Source organism: Papilio xuthus, unplaced genomic scaffold (genome assembly GCF_000836235.2).
Source record: "Papilio xuthus unplaced genomic scaffold, Pxut_1.1 DF825946.1, whole genome shotgun sequence".
Lineage (NCBI taxonomy): Eukaryota > Metazoa > Arthropoda > Insecta > Lepidoptera > Papilionidae > Papilio > Papilio xuthus.
The window spans coordinates 4,038,075-4,063,395 of NW_013532703.1; the positions used below are offsets into that span (position 1 = coordinate 4,038,075).

The following is a 25,321-nucleotide window of genomic DNA, read 5'->3' on the forward strand; positions in this document are numbered from 1 at the left end:
AAAGAATTAGTTACATTATTCCTAATGGTCTTGTGTTTTCATGCGAATACTAGCAAACCTGACTTTTTAATGTAATGACTTATTTCTCTTCTTTATATGTATGTTTTCTCCTCTTTATATGTGTTCTTGAGATGTATGTAAATAAGTACAAATTTGTACTACAGCAAAAGGAGGCAGATAACTTTATAAAATATTTGTTAGGATTTTATATGCATTATTGCATTTTATGCATGTTAAACGACCAAAATGATTAGCACATCGTCTAACCGCAACTGAATACACTGTCCTTCTTCGAGTGACGATCTAAGCGCGTATCGAGGTCGCAGTCGCTTTGCGTGCTTCTATTCTAATGACAGCGGCGTCCGACGTCTATCGATTGTATCGTGCATAAATAAATAAACAAAAACAATTTTGGCGATGTCTTAATCATACTTAACGAATTATCTGTCGTCGGCAGTGTCACGATAAATCTACCTTGAACATAATTTATCGTATGGACAACACTACAACCGAACCATGCTGTGTTGTGCTTTGGAGTTTTTTTATTATATTGTCATCGAGCGGCTACGATACGAGTTCCTGGTTCGATTTTTATATACAACAATCTTCACGAAAGCAGTCACATTTAATAAAAGTATTTTTTCATGCAGGAAAGGTCTACTTAATAAATATATAAATTGTTAATAAAAAGTGATAGTTATTCTGTAGACCGTCCTGGCGCCCCCAAAAATAATCCATTAGCCGGAGCCCCCAAGGCACCGGCGCGTGAGCTGGCCCTAGGTTCTGGGTCCGGGTTAATGCGGCCCTGGTTATTCTCACTGATTACATGTTATTTTATAAGTTATCTATGAAAAAAGAAAACACAAAATGTAAGAAAATGTTCATGTGAAACTTTTTTCTGCAACTTCCGAAACTGTGCTTGAAACAGAGCGTAGTTGTTCTGTTTATTGAATTCAATGTCACTGTCACATCAAAACTGTCAATGTCACTGACAATTCTCAAAAAAGGCGAGATGATATCATATCTTTAGAAAAATGTTCAGAGAAAAGTTATTCTAATAATACAAAATTACATTTGAATATGCAATCATGGCGGACCGGCTTCGTCAGATGGCTCAGCGGCTGAAAGATAAAGTACATCTAGTACAAATAAGTTCAAACAGTCGTGAAAAAGTTGACCAATTGATCACTAAGTATGTTCCAGCCACTAAAATGAATGAAATTGCAGAAAAATTTAAATATACAAGTGTGTCACAAAAAGTGCGAGATCTAGTTTCAAAATATGAAAAATTTACGGGAGTTGAAGAGATAATGGCTATTCAAAATACTGTTATTGAGGCTCAGGTATTATGACTACACTCGATATTTCTAAATATACCTGTTAATTGGAAGTACATATGTAATTGAAAACTAAATATATATTAAAATATGTAAGAGGGATTTACAATACGTGTTTAAATCATACTAAACTGAATGAATGTAAAGATAACATAATAAGGTATACTTAAAGGATCATATAAACAGCTGTATTTTTATGTATTTATTTGTAGGAAAGGTTTATTGACGCACAAGAAAGGCGGAGAGAACTTGGCAGAGAGCTAGCTTCCATAGAGGCACGCTTGAAAGAGTTGCATGCTGAAATGCAGAACACTATGAAAGGAGATGAAAAATATCTTCAACTATGTACAGAAGAGCATAAGGTGAATATGTATTTCAAAAATTATTATGTACCTTTTTTATCTTTTTAATTTGAAAACCATATTGTGAGTCTAATGTTTTGAATTAAATAATAGTAATTTTCTATATACCAGCATTTTCAGCAAATTTTAAAAAGGTTTAAATAACTAAAAAGTTTAAATTTTTTGAGATTAAAGCAATCTAATCATTTTTCTTTCAGTTAATCATTCAAGAGAGAGCACTACGGACACTGTTTTCAGACGCTGAAAGAGAGGAAAGAGAGCTTTTCGCCACAATGTCTGCAGCAGTAAAGTTAGGTCATGAACGGGAGAGAGCACATGCTGAACGTAATAAATATTGGTACATAGTTGCTTCAATTTTTGGTAAGTAAACATTACATAAAATATGCAGTAGCTAAATAGAGTTCTGTAGTATATTACTATCTTACTAATATTAAAAACGCGATAGTTTAGGTGTATAGATGGATTGATGATTGAAGGAAGGTAGGATTTACATGCATATAGAACATAGGCTAGAAGAACTCATAGGTTACTAATTAAGTTTTTTTTCAATACCACAAGAATAGAGTTGCGGGCGGCAGCTAGTATTTTATACGGATAAACTTAATCCATAAGACATTTTTTAAATACATTTAACCATGGATAAGCTAGCAAAGTCTTAGCAAAAGTCATTGTCAGACAACTTCCATAAGTGGGAAATGGGGGTTAGAGAGAAACCTTTATAAACAAGAAAAATATTGCGGTCCTCTGGACACTCGCTTACCAAGTTTGACTGTAAATTTTTTTTATTCCATTTATTTATTTGTAGGTACAGTGTTAGGTATAGCCGGTTCAACAATCAATAATCGCCTTAAAATGGCGGAATTTCGTGATATGATGGAGCAACAGATGGCGCGGAGTGCGAGCGTTCTGTACACCATAGCGGGTGGCGGTAGCGCCAGCAAAGCGGACATTACTGAAGCTATGAAAACTGAATTTGCTTATCAGGTATTTTTGCATAGAACATACTACAGTGAAATCTCAATAAAATTGTAGGCAAATTCTGAATTCATGCGCGTTTTTGGTAGCGCTTTGGTGTGGGGGGAACATTTATAGAAAATTGCCTCTGTGAATGCGGAGGACATGAGAGAGATATATGAGGATATATTTTCGTTTATTTACAGGAACAACTGGCACAAAACCTACAACTAATGCAAGAGAATATAAATCATCTAGTCAGTAAACAATCATCATTAATAGGTTAGTATTCGATCAATATTCGCATCAATAAATTTCCTTGTATTATTCGGTTGATAAATTTTTTCTTAAAGTTGAGTTTACTTTGAGTATTTAATATATTTCAGAGCATTTAAATCATCAAGAACATGTAGTGGAAACTCAAATAAAAGAACTAAAACGATTAGTGGTTGCGGCGTCACAGACCAGCGCCAAATCGGACGCGGAACTCGCCAAAGCTCTAAATGCCGTCCACCAGGATCTAGATGATGTCGAAAAAGACAAAGATGAATTGCAACACAAAGTCATATTAGAACCGAATCAAATATTTACTGGAATTGGAATAATAATATGTGCTGCTATTATTTTCGGCAGCATAATGGGTCGCGTCAGCTGAGAAACTCACATGCATAATATTTGATTTGCTTGTCCACACTTTAAGTATTTAATCTTTGCCATCTATAATTTTTAAGAGCTGGCAACACAGCTTCCATGCTGAACAAGTTCACAAACGCCTTATTTGCTTAATATGATTCGAGCAAGTTCTGACTTAAACAAATAATAACGACATAAATAAATTTAAAAACTGATACTGTTATGTACATTTTTTGATGTACTGCCAAACAAATGCTTTTTTGAGCATTTTTTAATTGTTTGAATGTGATATTTATTACACCAGCAGATTGGCGGCTTAACATTTTTCTGTCGATTTCAAAGGTGTATTAAATTTAGACGGTTGAAATTATTTGCATAGTAATTCGCTAAAGATAAAATAATGCCGGCACAAATATACTATAATAGTTTTGTTTTACCGCAAACAAAACAAGCGTTTTTTTTTCAGATGTAAGAATTCAACTGGTTCCTTTGCATCAAATTAGCAGCTGTTAATTACTTAATACATTCTTGCCTAGAGAGCTCCACTATTTTTATTAAGACAATATTTTTTTTATTGTGGCTATGGTTAACGTTATAATCGTACAAAAGGGAATTCGATACATACGATATTTTTTGGTATTTATTTTTCAGGTAACAATACATTTTAAGGGTTCTGTAAGAAGGTGATTTTGTATGATGTGCAGATTTAAGGTTAATTTTTATTACTAAAACATGATGTGAATAGAAATAAAGTATTGATTGTTGCAAAGTAATTTTTTTCTCAAGATATTTCTATGAAGGAATAAAATATTTATGATTACAGTAGAACCTGTATAAGCTACAGTTTAACAGTTTTTTCTCACTTATATAGATTTCTCTCAAAACCGAGTTACTAGCGGTTTCTTGCTGATCCAGGTTCGACTGTATATGACATTTTATCCGTTAAAATCCTTATCGACGATAATAGCGCCATTTTAACGTCAAACCATTACCACTGACCGTCGAAACTTCTATAAAAGCCCAACATTTCTCTTCCTTTCCTTTTCTACCTTACAATCCTCCGGAGTAGTTTAAATATAACATGCGATGTTTTTAAAAAAATACCATGTTTTTCCTCCGTCCTGATTTGAATTTTACTCTGTTTCTAATCTATTTTATATACTCTTTGTTTCTAATTTTAAAAGGTTTCAAACATTTTATATTTTATATACTCTTTGGTTTCAAAAACTTTTCTGTGACTTTTGACATTTATTTGCTCTTTGCCGTTTTTGACACCTGTCAACTGTCAGTCTTAATTGACGGATATCGATGTTGGCGGGTCCTAGCGTTACGAAAACAAACAATATATTTCGATTATATTAAAATATCAATTTACCGTTATTCAATATGCAGGATGGTAAAGGATATTTCCAATCATGTCTATCATTTCATCGCAGGCAGAAAAGTAATTTCTTTTTGTTTCGTAGATTTGGAGGTTACGGGTATATCCCGAAGCGGGAGAGTGAGAAAGAAAAGTTCAAAGCTGATGGATTTTGAATCTCCAGACGATATTGAGACTAGGTTTCGACGACAAACACCAGTGAAGTCGTACGCCGGTTTCAAGCAAGAAGAGCCTATGGAATTTCATGAGACCCCACAAAAGCCCGCGGAAGACGCGGGTACTGCTTCGGGTAGTGAATCCGACTTTTATGAAAACAATGGAGAAAATGCTGAAAGGTTAAATTTCAAACATTGAAGACTTACTAATCCTTTTTGCTTTTACTTTATTGTTATAGTCTTTGTTTCAGCATGGAGTCAGACAGTTCAGCGTCAGATGAAGGCACCGCGCGCACTCCCGCCAACTCTCTCTACATGATGGAGAAAAGTAACAAGAAAAAATTAATAATAAAAGATGGGAAAGTCATTGGTAGAGCCAAAGCCCAGAGAAAAGACAAAGGTAGATAAATATATAGATTGTGGTCAAAAATCAACATTCATGCTTTTTAGCCAAGATTGATAATTGTTAATTGTATATTTTTGTAACCTTATATTTTTAGGCAAAACTAGAATTACTGCATACATGATGTGGGCTAAGGAAGCTAGAAATGATCTTTTACGCCAGAGTCCAAATATGGACTTTTCAGCAATATCAAAGAAACTGGGTGAGATGTGGGCTAATGTAAGTTTATTAATGCTTTATTTATACTTTGCAAATTCTAACTTAATCTCTTCCAGTAATGATTTTATGAATTCTTTTACCCAATACTTAGTTTTCTTTCTACCTACTTAGACAAAGTTAAGGTAAATTGGTAAATCTTGGTAGGTTATATGTGAGATATTATTTGCAATTATTACAATTATAGTTTATAATTACTATGTAAATAAATATTTTTATATTTAATAATAGGTAACATACAATGAGCGATATTTATGGAAACGTAAAGCAAAGAGATTTGCTATGCAAAAAGAACAAAGCAATCAAGTTGCAACCTCTAAGATAATATCAAATCCCAGTGAGTACATTGATGTCATACAATTTATAATCCTTACAATGAAATCATATAAGTTTGTAAATTTAAGTAAATGAATCGTAGCGAAAAATTAAATCTCTTGTTAAATTTTGTAATAACATGTAGCTTTGACACTTTAATGTATTTTGATCTTGATCAAATATTGATAAACTATTTTGATAAATTTTTAATGTTTATCATGACAGAATTTGATAGAGTTTAACCACAAAAAAATGTTTAAAGATATTTATAATATAGTTCTTATCTTATATTCTAAGATAATTGAATGGCTTGTTCATAACAGGTGCCCGCCCCACGTCAAACGCAGGCCCCGGCCGACCACCGGCCAACCGGGCACGCCAGCCCCCGCCACCTGCACAGCAGAATGCCCTCACAGTGAGTTGCTTAGACGTGACATTTCGCACATAGATTTCTGTAATTATGTAATACAAGCATTCACTATTTCTCAAAATTCATCCACTAAATGTCTGAAGTGGGGATGAAACCTTCTAGTAACTCCAACCTTTTACCTTTTATCATGACACAACTTTTAAGGCCTCTTACATATTTCTACATTGTTTGAGACTTTTAGCTAATGAAACAATTTAAAATTTAACACATAACTCTACAGCCGGTGTCAACTGGCAGTCCGACGGCATTGTTGTCAACGATGCCAACAGGGGGCACGGCGGCTGTGTACCGCGTCACGGGTTGCGGAACCATTGACGTGGCCGCGCACCTGCGTCTGCTCGGTGAGAGCCTCGCCATCATCGGGGAACGGCTCAAGGAGCATGAGGTGAACTATAGTACAAACTAGTAGATAAGATTTGTTTTTTTATTAATAATTGCTTTATGCTCTTCACATTAACTTTGTCATATTTCACATTCATTCGTTCACGTTTCGTTGAATTTAAATATTGTCTTCATGTAATACTATAACGATTTTAATAAACATATTATTGGTTTTTGTTCAGGGTCAGATCGCGGTATCGGGTTCAGTATCAGTGCTGCTGGACACGCTGCTGTGCTCGCTGGCGCCGCTGCTAAGCGTGGCGCGCGCGGTGCCGCCCCTCGCGCCCCCCGCTCACGTCATGCAGAACACTCTGCACAACATAGCCTACATAATGCCCGGATTATAACCAACACGCACCCCCCAATATCATGCCCGGGCTAAAACCAACACACGCCCCCAACATCATTATCGGACTATAAATAACCCCCATCCACCAACATCATGACCTGACTACGAATAACACTCACCTAATATACTACTCCGAATATGCAGTGTTCTACCTCAGAGTGATTTTTCATCTATTACGACTAACGTCTGTGTTTTTAAGAACAAACGTGAGCAAAATTGCTAGAAAATTGTGATGCAATGTGACTACAAATAGACCAATGTTTATCTTTAAGTGAAGGTGAACTAATTTTATAAAAATAAACAATTTTGAAACATTATTTTGACCTTTAATTATTTATGGTCTGTCGCTAAATAGGTTTTATAAATATTTATCTCGGCAGAAATAAAAAAAATGACCATCGTTTAGAGGAATAAAGAAACCCAATAAAAGTAACATAAAAACAAAATGACCATATTGAAATGAAAGATGTTTATAATTATTTATATTATTTTATTCACGTTTATCTTATAATTATTTCTCTTATAATTACATTCTTCAGGTAGTATAATAAAACTATCTATCGATAGAATTAACTAACTATATATATACTATAGTTGACAAATTAATTCGAGATAAAACAGATGACATATTTTATTACCATATACAGAGCCGGTCAATTTTTCAGGTTTAAAATAATTTTAAAGTATCTAATTTTTAACATATGTTAAAAACTTATAATTTTAATTTTATTCAATTATACAACCAGATAATTGTCCTAGTTCATTAATAAAAAAATAAATTACAAAAGTATTTCATCAAATCCTTTTTTTCGCAAGGATTAAGTCGATTATTTCTACCTTATATGTAATTATTTACAAATAATTCACAATATTCACATTTCCACTACCGAAACATCGTTCAAAACATTGTAATAAGTGTTTTACCTTAGAATTCTACTGCAGTAAAACTTGTTTCGCAGTGGAAACAGGCAGTAAACTTGTTAAGTGTCCGTTGTAATTCGTCTCAAGTAAAAGAGACGAGTAATCGTGAACGCAAAGGTGGCATAGCAACAACTAAACCTATGATGTTCTTCAATCCAGATATAAAAGTTAAAAACACAACCGAACCCAGGAATAGATTCCTAAAATCAATCCAAAAATTGTTCCTTAAACTATTTGTCATCATAATATTATTTGTGGGCGTACAAGAATGATTTGATATCACCTTAAACTAGACTAAAATGTTAATGTAAACTATACCGTCCCTTATTCATTTAGTGTGGATTTAATATGACAAAATATACACTAAACGACTTTAAGTAAGTAAATGACTCGATTGGTATAGATTGGCATATATATCTTGTCGGCTCAGAACACAAAGACTTTGAGCCGCCAAGATATTTATATATGACGTAAGATATTTATATATTTAGATATGACGTATAAGAAAAAAAGTTTAATATCGATTATTGCGTTCGGCTGTAGATCAACAAGATATCTGGACATATTGATGAGATGTTTACAGCAGCCTACCCCTGCAGTTGTCAGCGCCGCAATAGCAATAAAGTACTTTACCAGGCACGGAGCCTACGTCGTAGTTGTAGTTCCAAGTCAACTCGACGCCTGCACGGATGTGGGTAGACGCGAAAAATGCCACCCAGGGGAAACGCGGGTCGTGCGTGTCCACAAACACGTTCTGCACGAACACGTTTGGGCAGCAAGAGTGCTGAGGACAAATGAAAATAGCAATTAAAGCAAAAAAATTAATTTCAACAAGATTGACGGATGTCTGTTAATTTTGATCTACCCCCACCTATTTCTCATGTAGATTTGTAGTGATTTTATTTTTAATTGATCTGCCTACCCAAACAATCTATAAGCGTTAATAATTTTGAATAAAGTATGCGACTTACGTTTAAATATCGTCCAATGTTGCCCTGCACCTTAGCGTCCATGATGTAACACGCCTCGTCCTTGCCGAAGTACGAACGGACAGACCTGTCACACAATTAAAAACAAATTGGGATCAAGCTATTGTGAACAAAAAGGACTTATTCTATTTCTTTTTATAGTAGTTGCAGCAGTGAAAACCCACGGTGCTTTGATTTTGCGCAGCCCTTATGTTATTTACCTATATTTGGAGACTAATTGCTTCGAGTCCATCCCCTCCTGTACGGAGAAACTCGACGGTTCCCGTACTGAAACAAACATAAGTTCATCATACAGAATTATTTGTTTTGTAAAGATTTTGTGTAACTGCAGTTTCTTTGTCAACAATTTTAACACAATGCCATTAAGGTAACGGAGATGCTACTGATTACAAATATACATCTTCCTGCTAGACATGGATATATATAGATATAACTAAACTAAAAATGGATGACCTGTAGATCAGTGAACGCAGCTCAGCTCAATTTTTACCAACTATGAGTCATCAGCAGCTCGCGGTTCGTCGACTCGCATAGTTATACACTGAGTTGAGCTGTGAGCTTACAATTTAGTTGTTGATCCACAACTCAACGGTTCAAACCTATATGACATGAACTTTTGAACCGATTCAGAGATGTTTTACACACGTCTACTTCCTACCTTCTTCATCGTCACTTATAGTTATGCAGTCTTCATTTTCATTCTCATTGTCTCCATCCTTTTTGATTTCCTTTTTCTCTTCCTTTTCTACCTCCTTCTCTTTTTCTTTTGCTTTCTCTTTCTTTTTTTCTATCATCTCATCATCTTCCTTCTCTTTCTTGCATTTCTCTCGAGTTCGCAAATGCTTGCTGTCGACAGAAATTAGATTTTTAGAATTAAAAAAATATATTTGAGTTTTAATTAACGACCAATAAGTTGAACGTATTTTAAATAATTTAGTTTCTTATGAAAGATATTTTTAAATTTAATGATGATATTCTGGACCGCGCAAATGTTTGATGTCACCTATCATTGTACTCACTTGAACTTTAACGGCAAATCAACGTAACCTGGCCGGAATTCATCGTCCTCGTCTTTAGACGATCTCGTCTTCGACTTCTTCTCTTCACTCGAATCATCTTCCTCTGAAGACTCGCTGGAGTCGCTCTTTTGAAATTTAATATTACGATATTATTTCTTGGAATGAAAATCCTCTACCAAAATATTTATTACATAGAAAAGATAAAGGCAGTAAAATACAACGATTATATCCACCAGATTATTATTAATTAATAATAAAACTAGTACTGAAGTAGTAGATACAATTACCTAATAGTAATCCATAATAATTTAAATCCATTATACATAAGAAATGGATTCAAATTTAAACTCTAAACCATCGGTCAAACTAAACGTTTTTTTTACGCAAAAACTACATAACGTTAGATAAACTTATATTTGAATAACAATTCATTTTATCTCACAATTTTGACAAAATAACTTTAAAAAAGTCCAATATCGTAATGGACGATGTAGATAGTACCTCATCATCATTTTCCTTGAGTGATTCAGGCACGTCCTCCTCGTAGCCCTCCTTCATGGCCTCCACCACCTCGATGTAGTCCAGCTCGGCCAAGTACTCGTCACCCTCGTTCAGTCCATCCTGGACATTAAACAAATATAAACTCAAAACCTACTTTGAATCGACTGTAGCGCCCTCATGAGTTTTCTATATTCCTGGACAGGCTATAACAAAATTTTGTAAAATTTACAATAAGTTAGCTGTCGACCGCGACTCTGTTCGCGCGGAATTAAAAAAAAAACTCATTAATAGCCTATGTATTCTACCAGACTATATTCTATATATATGCCAAATTTCATCGAGATCACCTGAGCCGTTCTTCAAACAAATATCTATCCAGCCATCCATCTAAACATTCGCATTTATAATATTAGTAAGATTAATTATCTAGTTACCAAGTTAGCTGTTGCGTCGGTGAGCAGATTTCCCGCGTACACGCACAGGAACGCACCTTTGGGCACATCGTTCAGTGCCCGGATACCCCAACCTCTTCTATCAGTTTTAAAAACCTTAAAAATAATTACAATAGACAATATAAAAGTCTTATAATAAATATTACGGTATAAAAAATTGATGTGACAATTGTATACAAACACTATTGCTATCTCTGTTTCTTCAAAGAGAATGACAGGAATGGCAATATTGCCGGAATAGATGTCACGACAATAGACTTACAGTGTAAAATTAATTTACCTGTAGTTTTAATTGTAGAGGATGTTGCGCGACTCGATTCAAACATGTGTTACGACATTTACATCTGAAAAAAAAATCACAAATATATATACTTAAAAAAAACATTATTTCGTAAACTGACCGTAAAACTATCCTACCGTAATGCAATGCCACATAATCATCTGTTTTATTCTCACGGTCAAAATATTTAAAATGTATACAAATGTCATTGCAGATTGTATACGAGTGCCATGGTTATGTGTATACAGGTGTCACGGTTGAGTTCTACTACGGTTAGTGTTACGTTTATGTAGCATACCTAGAGTTACATTCGTAAATGCCGGAGGGCAGAGGTTCTGGCAGCCGGCGGTACACGTAGCCCACGTCCCCCTCCATGCCGATTGTGCGCGCGCCCTCTAGTGTCATCTTCCAGCAAGCGCATTTACTTTTATCCTGCAACACAGCATTTATTTTTAATAGCTTTGATTATTGCGACTACATTATTATTGATGTTTCTGTCTCTCTAAAAAGGAATGAGAAGGATGGCAATGTTGTCAATAGCTGACATAATATAGGCAAGTGGACGCTTAGGAAGGGGAAATATTCTCTTTTTGTTCGTCCTGTCCGATTAAAAGTAGGCAACTGATCTGCAAAGATCTGCAAATGCGTTGCCTACCCTTAGTCCTATAGACATCCGCAATTGCCTATTGGAAGTGGCTGGCTCGTTTGCCAACTTATGAAAAAATAACAGAGTGTGTTAGTGTGTATGGGAACTGCTAGTCGCGTGTGTTACCTCGCAGTCGTCTTCACAGTCGCAGCCGCAGAGGAAGTTGGGGTCGAGATTGAGTGGTACGCCGGCAGTGGGTGTGCGCTCCGTGTTGTATGAGCAGAACTCCGGCAAAGAGCCGTCGTAGTAGTTCACGCAAGGCACCGGAACAATTTCCTTGCCGTGCGACAGATCCTACACAAAAAACATGTTTCCTTATCACCAAACTAGCTGTCGCACGTGACTCCGTCCGCGCGGAATTAAAAAAACCTTAATAAGTAGCCTATGTCTTCTTTCAGACTATGTACATCTATGTTAAATTTCAGCGAGATTCATGCAGACGTTCCTGAGATACCTTCAAACACATATCCATCCATCCATCTAAACATACGCATTTATAATCTTAATAAGATTGTGTGCAAGGTTATGAGGTCCAATAAGATTATGAAGTACTCCTAGTGAGGTTATGAGGTCCTCGGAGTGAGGTTATGCGGTTACCTTCTTGCCAATAATGCAGTTATTGAGCACAAACTCGGCGAGGCAGTGTGTTGCTGGGCTGAAGTCGAACAGATCGACGGCCATGTCGGAATCGATGAGGCGCAGGTATCGATGTAGCTCAGGCATGTCGCGCAGTCGCCGGCCGCACGGCGCGCGGTACATCACTATCTTGTTCGTCTTGTACCGGATCAGTTGCCTGAACACGTCTCGCTTTATACAATACAGTTAGATAGAGATGGCAATAGATACATACTACTGATTGTCCTTTACCGTAACTAACTTTACTACCATGACACGAGTATAAGAACACTAATGCTGTCTTTTTTATTTCAAAGAGAAAGAGAGGGATAGCAATATTGTAATACGTGCGTGTTACCTACTGACCTTTATAAATGGACAGACTGAGACGTGCTATTTTGTGCCTATTTGATTTTCGCCATTTTGGCACTGACGGCTGCGGCTTAGAGATAGAATTGTCAGTAACATGAACAGCTGCGTTTAAATCACGGCCACCTATATTATTTTTATGATATCAGTGGTGTTACCTCTCCCATCCGCTGAGCAGTGGTTTTGTGAGTGGATTGTATGTGCGCAGGTCCTTGAGCGGCAACACATCACTGCGCCTGCACTGTGGCCCGCACTCGTGCGGCACCATATGTAGGGGACGCACCGCGTTCTTAGGCTTGTAGTGCTGAAACATAGTCGAGGATATTTATTTCCTACCCATTTATAAAATTTCCAGTCAGGCAATCAATGAGGGCTAGTAGTAAATCTTTTTTTAAGCCTGTAGGTATACATACCACAACTCTAGAGAGGATGTTTTCCACTGGGACTATATTGGTTGGCTGCGGCGGCGGCTGGCTCTGAGCTGTCGACTTCTTGGCCACGGCGCGTTGACGACGTAGCTCCTGACAATTTTGTTTTAAATGTGGATTTACACTGTCTAAACTCTTGTATAAAAACATATTGTCTTCCGAGACAACAACATGTATGAAATATTTAATTTTCTTGTATTAATTTCACCTCGTTCTGTTGCGCCGCTTCTGAGGGTGACTTGGAAGGCTCGTCATAACGCGTATACTCCACGTACGGCATGTTGGACTGGAAAAGTACATTTTAAAAAGTGTGAAAAAATATTGCGAAAGTAAATGAAAAGAGTATAATTGTCATTAAAATAAGATATTTACTGCATATAAATTTCATTCATACTGAAAAAACTGTTGTTACTGGCGTCTACACTTATCTTAATCAAGTCTGAAGAGTGGTCATACATGTACATTTGCCCTTATGTAGTGTAGGGTGGTCCATTAATGTACGTTTACCTTTATCTAGTAGGAAGAATGATCGATGAGTGTTGAATTACCTTGACCTGTGGTCCGGAGCGCGGCATGGGTCGAGTGCGGTGCCTCTCAGCGGCCTGCAGCTCGAGGTAGAGCGGGGCGAGGCGGGTGGAGCCGCGGTAGATCCACTCGCGCCGCTTGCCCGCCAGCTCGATCTCAGCAAGGGACGCGTCAACTTGCAGCACGCGAGAGTTCCACCACTGACCTACACAATCACATCAATCTTACTAATATAAATGCAAATGTTTCGATGTATGAATGGATGGAAGCACGGATGGATGTCTTGTTCATGTAGAACATAGTCTGGAAGAACACATAGGACAGAATCGCAGGCGACAGCGATACGAAAAAAATCCAAGGTTATAAAATCTAAATATAATTAATGTAGTAATGTTATCCCGACCTTGCCATTCAGTCTTGAGGTTCTGCTTGGGTCGCAGACGCACCATGGGTCGCTCGGGGTACGCGAGGAGGTACTGGCGCACGAACTCCTGGGAGTAGGGGTGCACCTCCTCCCACACGCTGCGCGAGCACTCGCACACGAGCCGCGTGTCCGCGTGCTGCACGTACTTTGCGTGCCCGTCGTCGAAGAATACCAAATACCTAAACAATGGAGAGAAAAACTTAAAGCTCTAAGTAGGTGGCGCTAGCTTCAAGAATGGAGTGTCATCTGAAATTATTTTTATAGCTGTATTTTTGTCTAAAATATTTTTAGTTATTTAAGCTACATGTCTCAACGGAACAGACATAAACACCCTCCTGGGAATCGGTATAAAAAGATATATAACATATAGTATATAAGGCTGCTTGTTTGAACTACGTATTAAAACATACCTAAACTTGTTAACTGGATTCGGCACCTCGGCAACAACGCCAGAATAGAAAGAATCCGTCTTTTCTGCACACGCAATTATTCTTGTACCTTAAAATACATATATAAGTATTAAAAAAATCTTATTTTATTAGATTTTGCACAAACATTGAGCGGAATACAGTTTCAGGGCCGTAAAATGATAAGGGGGCGGGGCAAACCCGTACGTACGTTACCCGCACGTGACCCCACCCATTTGCCCAGACAAGCTCATAGCTAATCACGAACCGTCTTAAAGTTTGAACCTTCTTATAGTGTATTAATTGTACATAAAATTAACACCATTTGAAAGCACATACATCTTATCTCTCGTCCTAGTATATACGTTACAAAATGGAATTCGGTGACGTGACGTATGACAAATAATCTGTGACGTGACGTATGACCTGTACTAACCAATTATAAGACGTACGTCAGGTGGATCGGAGTACGCGAGACGACGCCCCGTCACATGCTTAGTAAAGTTCTTGGTCGATTTGTACTCGAACTTCACACGGCAATTTGTGAACTTCGTTGATGACTGGAAATAAAATAAGTTTTTAATTACAAATAAATTAATAATATTTTATTACGAAAAGACTAGATTAAACGTACATAATACATAGATAAAATATAAATAAATGCAAAAAATATATGACATTTTCTTTTATTTTAATAGTCATAAGTCATAGTTTTTTTTATATAAAATATTTAAGATACAAAGTTAGTTATAAAATATAATCTAGAATTTCTAGCTAATACACATATTTTAAAACATATTGTTAGTGCTGTTATACAAATATAATAAGAAGGATTATAATGTATTTTATACAAGAGTTTCTGAAGACGTTTCTTTAGGGACAGGTCTTTTCTTACAGGTCTTTTGTTAAAAATATTTAATATTAAACTGATATATAAACACGGCTAAACACTCACGTGTATTCGTCCGGCGGCGATGAGTGGTACTGGTATTATTCCGCGGACGCGGCCCGTCGAAATAATACCAGTACCAATCATCCTGATGAAGGGCCCCCGTTGGGCTCGAAACTAGTCGGTGCCGCCACCGGACGAATATACGTGAGTGTTTAGCCGTGTTTATATATCAGTTTACTATAATGTGTCACGGAAGTTTGATTAATTTAATATTTAATATCGCAATATTTAAAGAATCTAAACTAAGGAATTCCATAGAAGATAATAGTTCCAATTTTATTTTTTGGAATATTTTTTCATTCACTGTATTATATTTATAAGTGAATGAATGATATTAGCCATAGGATCATTCATTAAAGCGTTTCTTCGTTCAAGCATACAATCGTACTGAAGGTTTTTTTTTTATTTAATCGTTCAATAAAATCACTAGTTTTGTGGTTTAGTTAACGAATGAAATGGATACGAGGATATTTCTACCTCAATTTCGCATGGATTATTTTGCTCTGGTTGTTCTTTGGTAGGTCGAGTTAGAGCATTGTAAAGTATAGTATTCTGAATATCAGGTGAAGTTATTTGTTCGTTTTCTAAATTATGTAAAGGCGTTATTTCTTTTGGATTTGTTACTGCAATTGTCATAGATCTAGCGGCCATTTCTAGTTCATATTCAAGTATACGATTTCTATAAGCACGTATTCGTTCTGCTCCCGTTTTTGGTATTTTTTTTACTTTTGGTACTTTCTTTTTGTAAATCCTTCGTGATCGTCTAGTTACTGTTGATTCGGGGCAAACTGGAAAACAAAGAAAACATAAAATTTGTGTGTTTCAAATTCTATTAAAGATATTTCGATTGTTTTTTTTTTAAGACAAGAAATCCATATTAAATGTCCTTAATGCATTTATAAACGTTATTTAGTTTATTAATTTGAAAGTACTATTATTTATCTGTAACATGAAATTTTGAATAAAAAAAAATTAAAAATTACCTGTTTCGCTTTGTTTAATTGATGTTTTAGTTGCTTGATCATACATAACACCTGAATCGTCGTCTATCTGCAATCAAACGCTTAATGTAAAATACATAACTTTTGAAACAAATAAAAAAAATATTATGTACATTTATATATAGATTATTATATATTCAATATACTTACATCGCAAAAAACATAGTAAATTTACGAATTTAAAAACGTAATTAATCACACACCTTGAAAACACTTAGTATCGACACTATCTCTTTCTAACACTTGGTTAAATATATATCGTTCTCTTTTACTTGACTTCCGTGACGTCAGAATTTTACGTCCAATACGCACGTATACGCACCGACGAACCAACCTTGGCATTATTAAAAAAACACCAAGAGATTTTGCTTAACGCACATAGTTTATTTGAAAAAGGAACATACAAGTACCACAGAGTATAAAAACATATACATATTTTCATACATTGCTTATAATACTTAAATTTAAATATAAATAAATCCAATTCCATATAAATACAGAGTAAATACATAACAAGCAGCGCAGGCGACCATATATCTTATTCTATCATTTTGTGTCAGTCAGAGTTTGGAGTACAAAATTACTGGCAATCTGTATTTAACTTTTAACATGCGTTCTTATTAAGCAAAGTTCATGCAAGATAATGCAATTCTTAATACACCCTTACCCTTAATTTACTTATATATAATCTCAGATTAACCGTACGTCACCACTGTCGAAATCATTAACCCAGTTTTCCAAAGATAACAAGACAATTATTTTGCTTAGAAATATTCCAGCAGCGAAAATTCAAGGTAAGCAAAGAGTGCAATAAATAAAATAATAAATTAAAAAAAGATTAACGCGTTTGTACGTATAACTCTGACGTCACTGGCTTAAAAGCGATAGAATAAGATAGGATCGCACTAACACTTTGTGTTTGTAAGCAACATATTGTATTACAATGGGTTTCCACTGACGAAGCAACTATACAAAATCAATATCTCCTTTTAAAGAGAATGAGGAAACATGTATTTCTTTGTGCAGTGGATATGGTTATAAAAAATTACTACGTCGATTAATTATGATTACTTACGTTTTTGAACGAAAACTTCTAACACAGAGATTTTATATTAGAAATTAATGCGAAAGACACATTACGTCAAGGAACACTATGTTATAAAGGGAAAAGAGATTATCTTAGAAAGAAAAGTCTTTAGGCTAAATAAAAAAATATTAACACGTTAGCTGCCAGAATGATTTTTCGAAAAACGAAAAAAAATATATTTTTAATTTTGTCCAAAACCATTTGAATGGGGCCTTGCGGGTCACGCTGTAAACAATAATTCGATTTAAAATCCACAGCGAGGTGTTGAATGGAAGTATGGCTTGTCGGACATATAGTCCGACATGGCAGCTAACGTGTTCAATATCACTACGATATTATTTCGTACTAAAGTGACTTTTCTGTACATTTTAAAAAGGGACTGAATAGGACGTCAATGCAGTCAAACCAGGATAAGCGATATTCATTGTCCGTTCCTAATGTACGACACCCATAAGTAAGACATACGGGTAAAAGAGAAACCTCTATAAGAGGTTAGAAAAAGAAACATTCAGGGTTATTTGGACTCTCGTTTATCCAGGTTGGACTATACAAGTGTAATAGTCGAAACAGTTAAAATTACTTACCAATTTAGGTAAAATTTCGACGATCTTAGCTTTAATCCATAGTCCGAATGTAGTCTTCATAGCGTAGACGGACATGCCGGCGCGCAGTGCGGGCTTGATGATGACGCCGCGCGGAGGCAGCTCTGCGGGCGCCGGCTCACGGGACAACTTTACCACTGATACGTCTACATTCTGGAAATAAATGCATAAGTTATTGCCCGTTTCACAGTAGGGTTATATTTTTACCCGACTGATAAAGAGGGCAATGTACGTTTTACCCCACTGTAAAAGAGAAATTTTGTTCACACGTATGTAGGTTTGTTTTTGTTTTTTTTTCATCTACCTTAAAGAATAAAAAACTATGTTTACTTAAAATTATATACTTACATCGTCGTTAGCTTCTGCTGCAGTGCCATCAATGATTTTATCCTGAAAAGCATATTAAAAAAATCAATAAAGAAGAATAAGAGGAAAATGTTTAAAAATAAAATATTTAATTGATAGTAACAAACCTGTTGAAAAGTCATTTTGTCCGTAGTCAATAACCTTTTAGCGGGAGTGTCAGTATTTGTCATTAAGCGACGCTTCAAGCGGGTCTGAGGTGGCTGTCAAAAGGTTAAATTATTTGGTATTGTTTACTACTATCTTCTTTTATAACCGTTATTAAATACATTTATTATAATAATAGATTTATTTAACACATTATCGTTATTTCAGTAGAGCATTGAACTTACCTCTTGTTCACTTTGGTTATTCTCATAGCAGCAGTACTGAAATAAATATTATTCATCAATATAAAAACTATAAAACGTAAAAAACATATCAAATTGTAAAAAATATCAATAACATCACCGCAAACGCAGAATAAAAAAGCTGTGCCTAAATTATTTTAAAACTGATTTTTTTATAATATAGAAATGGTACTTGAGTTGGCACGTTGAGCAAAACAGTACTCTTGTAACTGACGTGCCAACTCAAATACTGGATACTTAAATACCGTTTTACCGTGATAAAATTAGCTTTTTCCCGCGACTTTGTTCAGGATTAAATAAAAACTTAATATCAGATGACAAATTTCATCGAGATCTATTGAGCCGTTCTGTAGATTCTAACAAACATCCATCCTTCTAAACATTCGCATCTTACTAATATTATAAATGCGAATGTTTACATGGATGGATGTTTGTTAGAAGGTATATCCAGAACGGCCCAATAGATCGCTATGAAATGTGGCCATACATATAGAACATAGTCTGAAAGAACATACAGGCTACAATTTTTTTTTGATTCCGCGCGGACGTAGTCGCCGTTGACAGGTAGTTTATATTAGTAAGATATATTCACCATAGTTGTGGGTGTGTCAACAATGACAATAGATGGTAAAGTCTTGCGGTCCACCTCAAATGTGGCGTATAGATTATTGCGTAATGTATCAGTCGCTGCTTGACATTCTTTCAACATTTTGTCCAATTCTTCTGTATGTACTGTAATCAAAATTAACAATATATTATGTTACAAGACGTACAAAATCACGTACAAAATATATAAATATATGTTGCATGAATAACGTTTCATATAATTGTTTCAAATAAGAATGTGGCCGTCGGTAACTTAAATCTGTCCCAAATCACAGGAAAAATGGAAATATTTACAAAAAAAAAATATATATTAAAAATCTATTATTTAATAAAAAAAAATTTGATAGACTTGTCTTGTATAAAAAATTAGAGATAAAAGAGAGTTTTGTTACCTTGCAAATTATTTAAGTCTTGTTGCAGTTCGTTTTCCGAGACAGCAAGTCGGGAGTCCATATTGTATTTTTCCCATGATGTGTTGAACACATCTGCCAAATTATCTTCCAGAAATCTGTAAGTGATTTAAATTTATAACAAAACTAGCTGTCCCCCGCGACTCCGTTCACGCGGAATGATCAATGATTGAAATATTAACTATCCTACCCCCCAAGTGGCACTAAATTACAGATGGTTACAAAAATTTATAAACATTGGATCAAAAGTTTCGCAGTTTATCGCGAACATACATCGTGACACGATTTTTTTTATATATAAAATACCTTTATTAATTACAAATTAAAAATCTCATTTGAAATAAATAATATATAAAAAAAGTTTTAAGCTGTTATTTTTTTAATTATGTATTATAATTTAAAAAAAATAACTTTTTATACATCTGTACGGCAGTGGAACTCTACGGTTCTACTCACTTAGCTACAGATGTGCCAATCTTGTTTCCATTTTCTTCAGTCTCATCTTCCTCCTCGGATTCCGAATCATATATCTCGACTAGATCTTGATTAGATTTACCATTATGCAGATCCAATAGGGGAGTGAAGTTCTTAAATCTATTTAACAAATCCTGCAAAACAAGACATACTTTAAATTATTATGTCAAAAACATAGTGGCTCTTAAAGGGTTAATTAAGAAAAACACATCACATTTATCATTCTTATGCGCAGGAGATAAATTTTCTTGTCAAAATAGTGGTATTAAAAATACAACGGCTTTTTTGCATTATTAAAAAAAAGAAATGGTGCGTGTTTAAAAAAACGGAGTAAATGGACATACACGCCAGTATCACATAAGTATTGAATGATGGATTTCCATTTAGTACGATCCTGGCACACCATTTTTGTCTATCGTTCATATCCTTACCTGAATATGTTTATCAAAGACATTGGCACAAGTTTCACAGACCGCTGCCTTCTTCTTGTGGTCCATCTCATAGAACTTTAACACGTCAGCATCCGCCGCATAGAACTTGGTGTCATTTGGACTCTGACACTTGGGGTTGACACATTTTATGGGTACTGGCTGCTCTACATTCTCCACCATGTCTGTGTTAAAAAAAATGTTAATTAAAAAACGAAAAAAAAAGAATAATTTTACCTACCATCTATTCCATCATACCAATATAATACCAACCTATTCCATCATATATTGGCAATCTACTCTGTACTCAAAATTACTTACCATTCTGTCCTAATTCTTCTTCGTCTGAATCAACATTAAACACTTCTAAGCCAATTGGGAGTTTCGACTGAAAAATAAAATTCTAATATGAATAACTACTACATTAACATATTTGAACTAAACAAGAATTAATACTGATTTTGATTGCTTACCGATTGTTTTTTTTCTTTATTTGGTGAATTAATTTTGTCAATATCCATTTTTTCGACTATTTCATCTGTAGAGTTTTCGTTTTGTGGCGATCCTGAGTTACTTTTAATATCATCATTCAGACTAGGTTCTTCTTTTTCCATCTGAATATTTGGCGAATTTTCTTTTTCATCTAAAATTAGAAAAAATTACAATTTCATAGTCACATTGAATAACAAAAATAAAGCTTCTGATTTAATTATTCTCACCTTCTGACGAGCTGTCCAGTAGTACAACATTATCATTTTTCCTTTTCTCCGATTCTGGAGCTGATAGTGACTGTGCTTCATTTATAGTCATGCTGTTCTCATCTATATTAAATTGTTAAAGTTTCTTTAATTAATTAAAGTCAATAACCTATGTAACAATGTGCAAGAATATTCAAACCCGACCATGCCTGATGCCGGACGCCCAGCATTTTAGTCCTTTTACTTTTCTATTAAGGAAAGAATGGGGAGGTGATGTGGACTTAGCATGTAATATCAGGGAATCTGGTGGTACTACACCTTAAAAGCAAGTTGTTTAAATGTTTCGTAGGCATTGAGAAGATGGCACAAAAACAATAACCAATAGGATACATGACTAATTGGTTTTTAACAAAACCCTTTTTATTGGTTATTTAGTATGATGGGGCAGAGTTTGTATTATTGCAAGGAACAAAGCGATTTTTCTATAAGTGGAACACTGCGAAGGACCATGACTGTACATGAAACAATCATTTTTCAGTACATCATCTCTGTGTCTCTTAGTATATGCTTATTTGAATTGTGTAATTATTAGAATCCAACCTATCACGAAAATACCTTGTTCACTCTCTTCGGGTAGTTTATTTGAGACTTCATCACCATTATCTATATCAATTGTAGCAGGAGATATTAAAGACTCGGGCTCATCTTGTTCCAATTCTTTATCTAGAATCTGGAAAATATGCAATATTTTATGAGAATATTTTAACTTGTGGCTTATAATTAAATTGGTAACAATCACAAGAAATATTGAAATTAATTTAAAATAACCACTTACCATTTTATGACCAATTTCCTCATTATTCTCATAATTTTTTTCAGCTTCAAACATTGTTATCTAAAACCAAATAAAAAGATTTAAATGATTTAAAATTATGTTACTTATGATAACACTAGCTGTCGCCAGCGACTCCGTTCGCACGGAATGAAAAAATACTGAATTAATAGCCGATGTGTTGATGATGATTTCAACAAGATCCATGCTGCCATTTTGGAGATACCTTCGAACAAACATCCATCCATCCACAAAATAATGATTGTAAAAATGTTATACATCAAAAACTTACATCAGTTTCCATTTCCTCTATGGTTTCAATATTTTTGTCATTTTCCTCTTGACTTATATTGTCAGTAACAGAGAATTCACAAATATCAATTTGTTCATCGCACAGGGTAGAGTCTGTCTGTGATACTGTAGGTGCATCAGATTGTGTTATTTTAACTATGTCCAAATCAGAGTTTACTGCATTAGAGTCTTCTGAATATTCAACTACCATTTCGTTACTATGCTCTGAAAGAAAAGTTTTAATTAAGGATACTGAGAATACTTCCTTTCCTATATATCCCCTCCTCTGCCAAATCTACTTTCCCTATAAATTCTATTCTTGAAAGGAAGAAAAGAGTTGGAAGGTAAAGTAAGGGAATATTAGGCTTTTGGTATGCACTCTCATAAGGTGAAACACAGAATTGATTCCACTTGTCGCCTGTCTTCTATGTGGTCTTGGTGTTCCAGCCCATTTGTACTACAGATGGTGTTGTTGCAGGCATCTACTGGTAAAAAACCACACTGCAATTAATTAAAACTAAACATAATAAATCAGTGTGTTGTTTACCTTCATCTGGATCATATTCCTCATCATCATCTCCATCATCATCATCATCCTCCTGCTCATCATCATCATCATCTTCTTCCACTTTGGTAGACTCAGCCAACAAACCCAGACTATCACTCATCTCACCTACTTCATCCGAGTCTCCTTTCATTTCTGTTATTGCAGAAGCTTTGGATGTTGAAGGTTGAGGTTCATCAACAGTTTTATCAATATTTTGCTGATTTCCATCATCTTTTAGTTGAACTGGATCCATATCTTTTGATACTATATCTGTTAAAGCTTCATTATTTTCTAATGACACACTTACATTAGCATTAATGTTTTCAGAATCTTTTGAATCAGTTTGCACAATTTCTGTAGTATTTGTGTCATCATCATCCAATTGTAAATCAGCATTAATTAGAGTTTTAAGGTTATCAATATCCATTTCGTCTTCATCCTTAGGGCTATTTTGACCCTTTTCTATGTCAGGTAATATATCCAAATTACTAAGATCAGGTTCATCATCTTCATCCATAAAATCCATTAATTCTTGAGTGGGTATTTCCAACATCATATCAGGCTTTTTCAAGCCATGCTGTGTTACAATTTCTTCAATTTTTTGTATTGAATCTGTTGAAACATATTTATCATATTTATCAGTTGTAGTAGGTTTTAGTGCATGTACTTTTTCTTTCCTTACATTTTGTTCATTCAGTTCTTTACTATCGGTATCTTCCTTTTGTGCTTTCTCATCATGTGTGTCTGTATTTTCTTTTAATAATTCTTCTTCATCTGCACTGCTTATCACATTATCACCATCATTTTCGTCATCATCCCATCTTAGCTGTAAGTCTTCATCTAGTACATCACTATTATTGTCTTCATCAATATTAGATTTAACATCATTGTCATTATTTGAAGTTGCATCAAAGTATTCCATAAGAGATTTGTTAACAGTACTCATTTCAGCACCTATATTTGTTGAGGTAATTACAGCATCAGATTTAACACATAGTTTTAAATAACTTTCTTCTGTGCCATCACCTGCTTCTTGGATTGGCACTTCTATTGGAATATCCTTTCCGTCTGATTTCAAAGGTAACTTTTGTTCATCAGACATTTCCTTAATGTCTTTACTGTCATCATCTGCTACATTCACAAGAATATCATCTAAGCTAGCATTTATCGGTATAATTTCATCCACCCTGTTTTCTGGATTTTGCGAAGTAACTTTTTCTTCTCTTGCTTCTGGAGAACCATCCGTTTCGAAGTTACTTTCAGAAATTATATCCTCAAAATTACCCGTAACATCCATATTTATCTAATACTATTTGCCGATTTTTTAATATGTAGTTTCCGATATCGTAAAGTTATAATAACAAACAAAAAAGATTTTTTTATTAAGTATTTCGAAAGGACTTCTGGGCTTACTACTTATAATGTAGCTACAATTTTTTTTTTCGGCATTAAATTTTAAAAATAATACAGCAACAACAAAACACAAGCTTTTGGCATTAACTGAATTTGACAGCTTGACGTTTTTTTGACACATAACGATTAACGATAACCGATAACCAGCAAGTCCAACACTTTAATACATATAGAATATTCACAGGTTCGTGGGTAATAAATACAAATTATAGTTGACTAAATATGAAATTAATACCTCATTATTCTGGTTTTCCTTTTTAATATACTGTTTGTTCATTCGATTTGAAAGATTATCGATTTTATTGCAATTTTTTTCTTTCTACAGACAGCGCATCACTAATCAACTAATCATACACCGCCACAGGCAGGCGAAACTCTATTAGTCTATGGTACAAATTGAACGCAAACGGAGATCCTCCATCTTGAAAATTGTGTCTATCCCACTCATAAGTTTCTCTATAATTTTTGGGCTGTTTAAAAAAAAAATACCATAGTGCATATGAATAAATTGTGATTTAAAAATTTATAATTTCTTTATATTTAAAGTTTAGATAATAAATAAACAACAACTTAATTAAGTTATTTGAAGTATGTAATTTAAAATTTACAATTTATTTGTATTCATCATGAAAACACCTCCCCCCCACCCGACAACGATGTCCTCCGCCGTCCGCCATTAAACTTTCATTCTCTCATATAACAAACGAAATTTTTTATGATATTATTATATTTAAAATCTAACCTTATTTGGTAAGAATATTGTAGTTTCAGTGTA

General features: G+C 34.8%; 3 protein-coding genes across 4 annotated transcripts; 2 read left to right on the forward strand and 1 right to left on the reverse strand.

Moving 5' to 3' along the window:
• Positions 1 to 964: 964 nt before the first annotated feature.
• On the forward strand, positions 965 to 4,046 carry LOC106123935 (coiled-coil domain-containing protein 51). The gene is made up of 6 exons (XM_013320350.1): positions 965 to 1,343; positions 1,550 to 1,699; positions 1,897 to 2,059; positions 2,505 to 2,683; positions 2,860 to 2,935; positions 3,040 to 4,046. Exons 1-6 carry the CDS (start codon positions 1,089 to 1,091, stop codon positions 3,306 to 3,308), a joined length of 1,092 nt encoding a protein of 363 aa, XP_013175804.1. The 5' UTR covers positions 965 to 1,088; the 3' UTR covers positions 3,309 to 4,046.
• A 475-nt stretch (positions 4,047 to 4,521) lies between these two features.
• LOC106124021 (HMG box-containing protein 4) lies at positions 4,522 to 7,233 on the forward strand. Its single transcript, XM_013320459.1, has 8 exons — positions 4,522 to 4,682; positions 4,753 to 5,002; positions 5,074 to 5,222; positions 5,323 to 5,444; positions 5,673 to 5,778; positions 6,080 to 6,171; positions 6,407 to 6,571; positions 6,750 to 7,233. The coding sequence occupies exons 1-8, from the start codon at positions 4,673 to 4,675 to the stop codon at positions 6,912 to 6,914; spliced, it is 1,059 nt and encodes a 352-aa protein (XP_013175913.1). The 5' UTR covers positions 4,522 to 4,672; the 3' UTR covers positions 6,915 to 7,233.
• Positions 7,234 to 8,327: 1,094 nt separating this feature from the next.
• Positions 8,328 to 24,608, reverse strand: egg (SET domain bifurcated histone lysine methyltransferase eggless). Of its 2 annotated transcripts, XM_013321332.1 has the most exons (35): positions 23,134 to 24,608; positions 22,588 to 22,811; positions 22,299 to 22,358; positions 22,079 to 22,193; positions 21,485 to 21,586; positions 21,239 to 21,408; positions 21,087 to 21,153; positions 20,769 to 20,950; positions 20,320 to 20,471; positions 19,846 to 19,961; positions 19,440 to 19,579; positions 18,830 to 18,865; positions 18,608 to 18,700; positions 18,483 to 18,524; positions 18,117 to 18,287; positions 16,428 to 16,494; positions 15,922 to 16,232; positions 14,929 to 15,052; positions 14,496 to 14,583; positions 14,065 to 14,264; positions 13,685 to 13,866; positions 13,345 to 13,422; positions 13,122 to 13,229; positions 12,867 to 13,012; positions 12,322 to 12,517; positions 11,851 to 12,018; positions 11,377 to 11,510; positions 11,079 to 11,142; positions 10,781 to 10,894; positions 10,347 to 10,466; positions 9,846 to 9,970; positions 9,485 to 9,672; positions 9,027 to 9,093; positions 8,809 to 8,893; positions 8,328 to 8,621 (listed from the first exon to the last, which is right to left on the reverse strand). In XM_013321332.1, exons 1-35 carry the CDS (start codon positions 24,428 to 24,430, stop codon positions 8,415 to 8,417), a joined length of 5,739 nt encoding a protein of 1,912 aa, XP_013176786.1. In that variant the 5' UTR covers positions 24,431 to 24,608; the 3' UTR covers positions 8,328 to 8,414. The 2 variants fall into 2 exon arrangements, with proteins under 2 accessions (XP_013176786.1, XP_013176787.1); XM_013321333.1 differs by lacking the exons at positions 15,922 to 16,232; positions 16,428 to 16,494 and having other exon boundaries at positions 23,134 to 24,607.
• Between the last annotated feature and the right edge of the window lie 713 nt (positions 24,609 to 25,321).

Coding starts and splice junctions, on each gene's coding strand:
- LOC106123935 (XM_013320350.1), top strand. CDS start 1,089: ATGGCGGACCGGCTTCGTCAGATGGCTCAGCGGCTGAAAGATAAAGTA. Junction 1,700..1,896: donor TATGTACAGAAGAGCATAAG/GTGAATATGTAT, acceptor TTTTTCTTTCAG/TTAATCATTCAAGAGAGAGC. Junction 2,060..2,504: donor CATAGTTGCTTCAATTTTTG/GTAAGTAAACAT, acceptor ATTTATTTGTAG/GTACAGTGTTAGGTATAGCC.
- LOC106124021 (XM_013320459.1), top strand. Junction 5,445..5,672: donor TGGGTGAGATGTGGGCTAAT/GTAAGTTTATTA, acceptor ATTTAATAATAG/GTAACATACAATGAGCGATA. Junction 6,572..6,749: donor AACGGCTCAAGGAGCATGAG/GTGAACTATAGT, acceptor GTTTTTGTTCAG/GGTCAGATCGCGGTATCGGG.
- egg (XM_013321332.1), bottom strand. CDS start 24,430: ATGGATGTTACGGGTAATTTTGAGGATATAATTTCTGAAAGTAACTTC. Junction 20,472..20,768: donor TCTTTGATAAACATATTCAG/GTAAGGATATGA, acceptor CTTGTTTTGCAG/GATTTGTTAAATAGATTTAA. Junction 10,895..11,078: donor CTCTACAATTAAAACTACAG/GTAAATTAATTT, acceptor ATTATTTTTAAG/GTTTTTAAAACTGATAGAAG.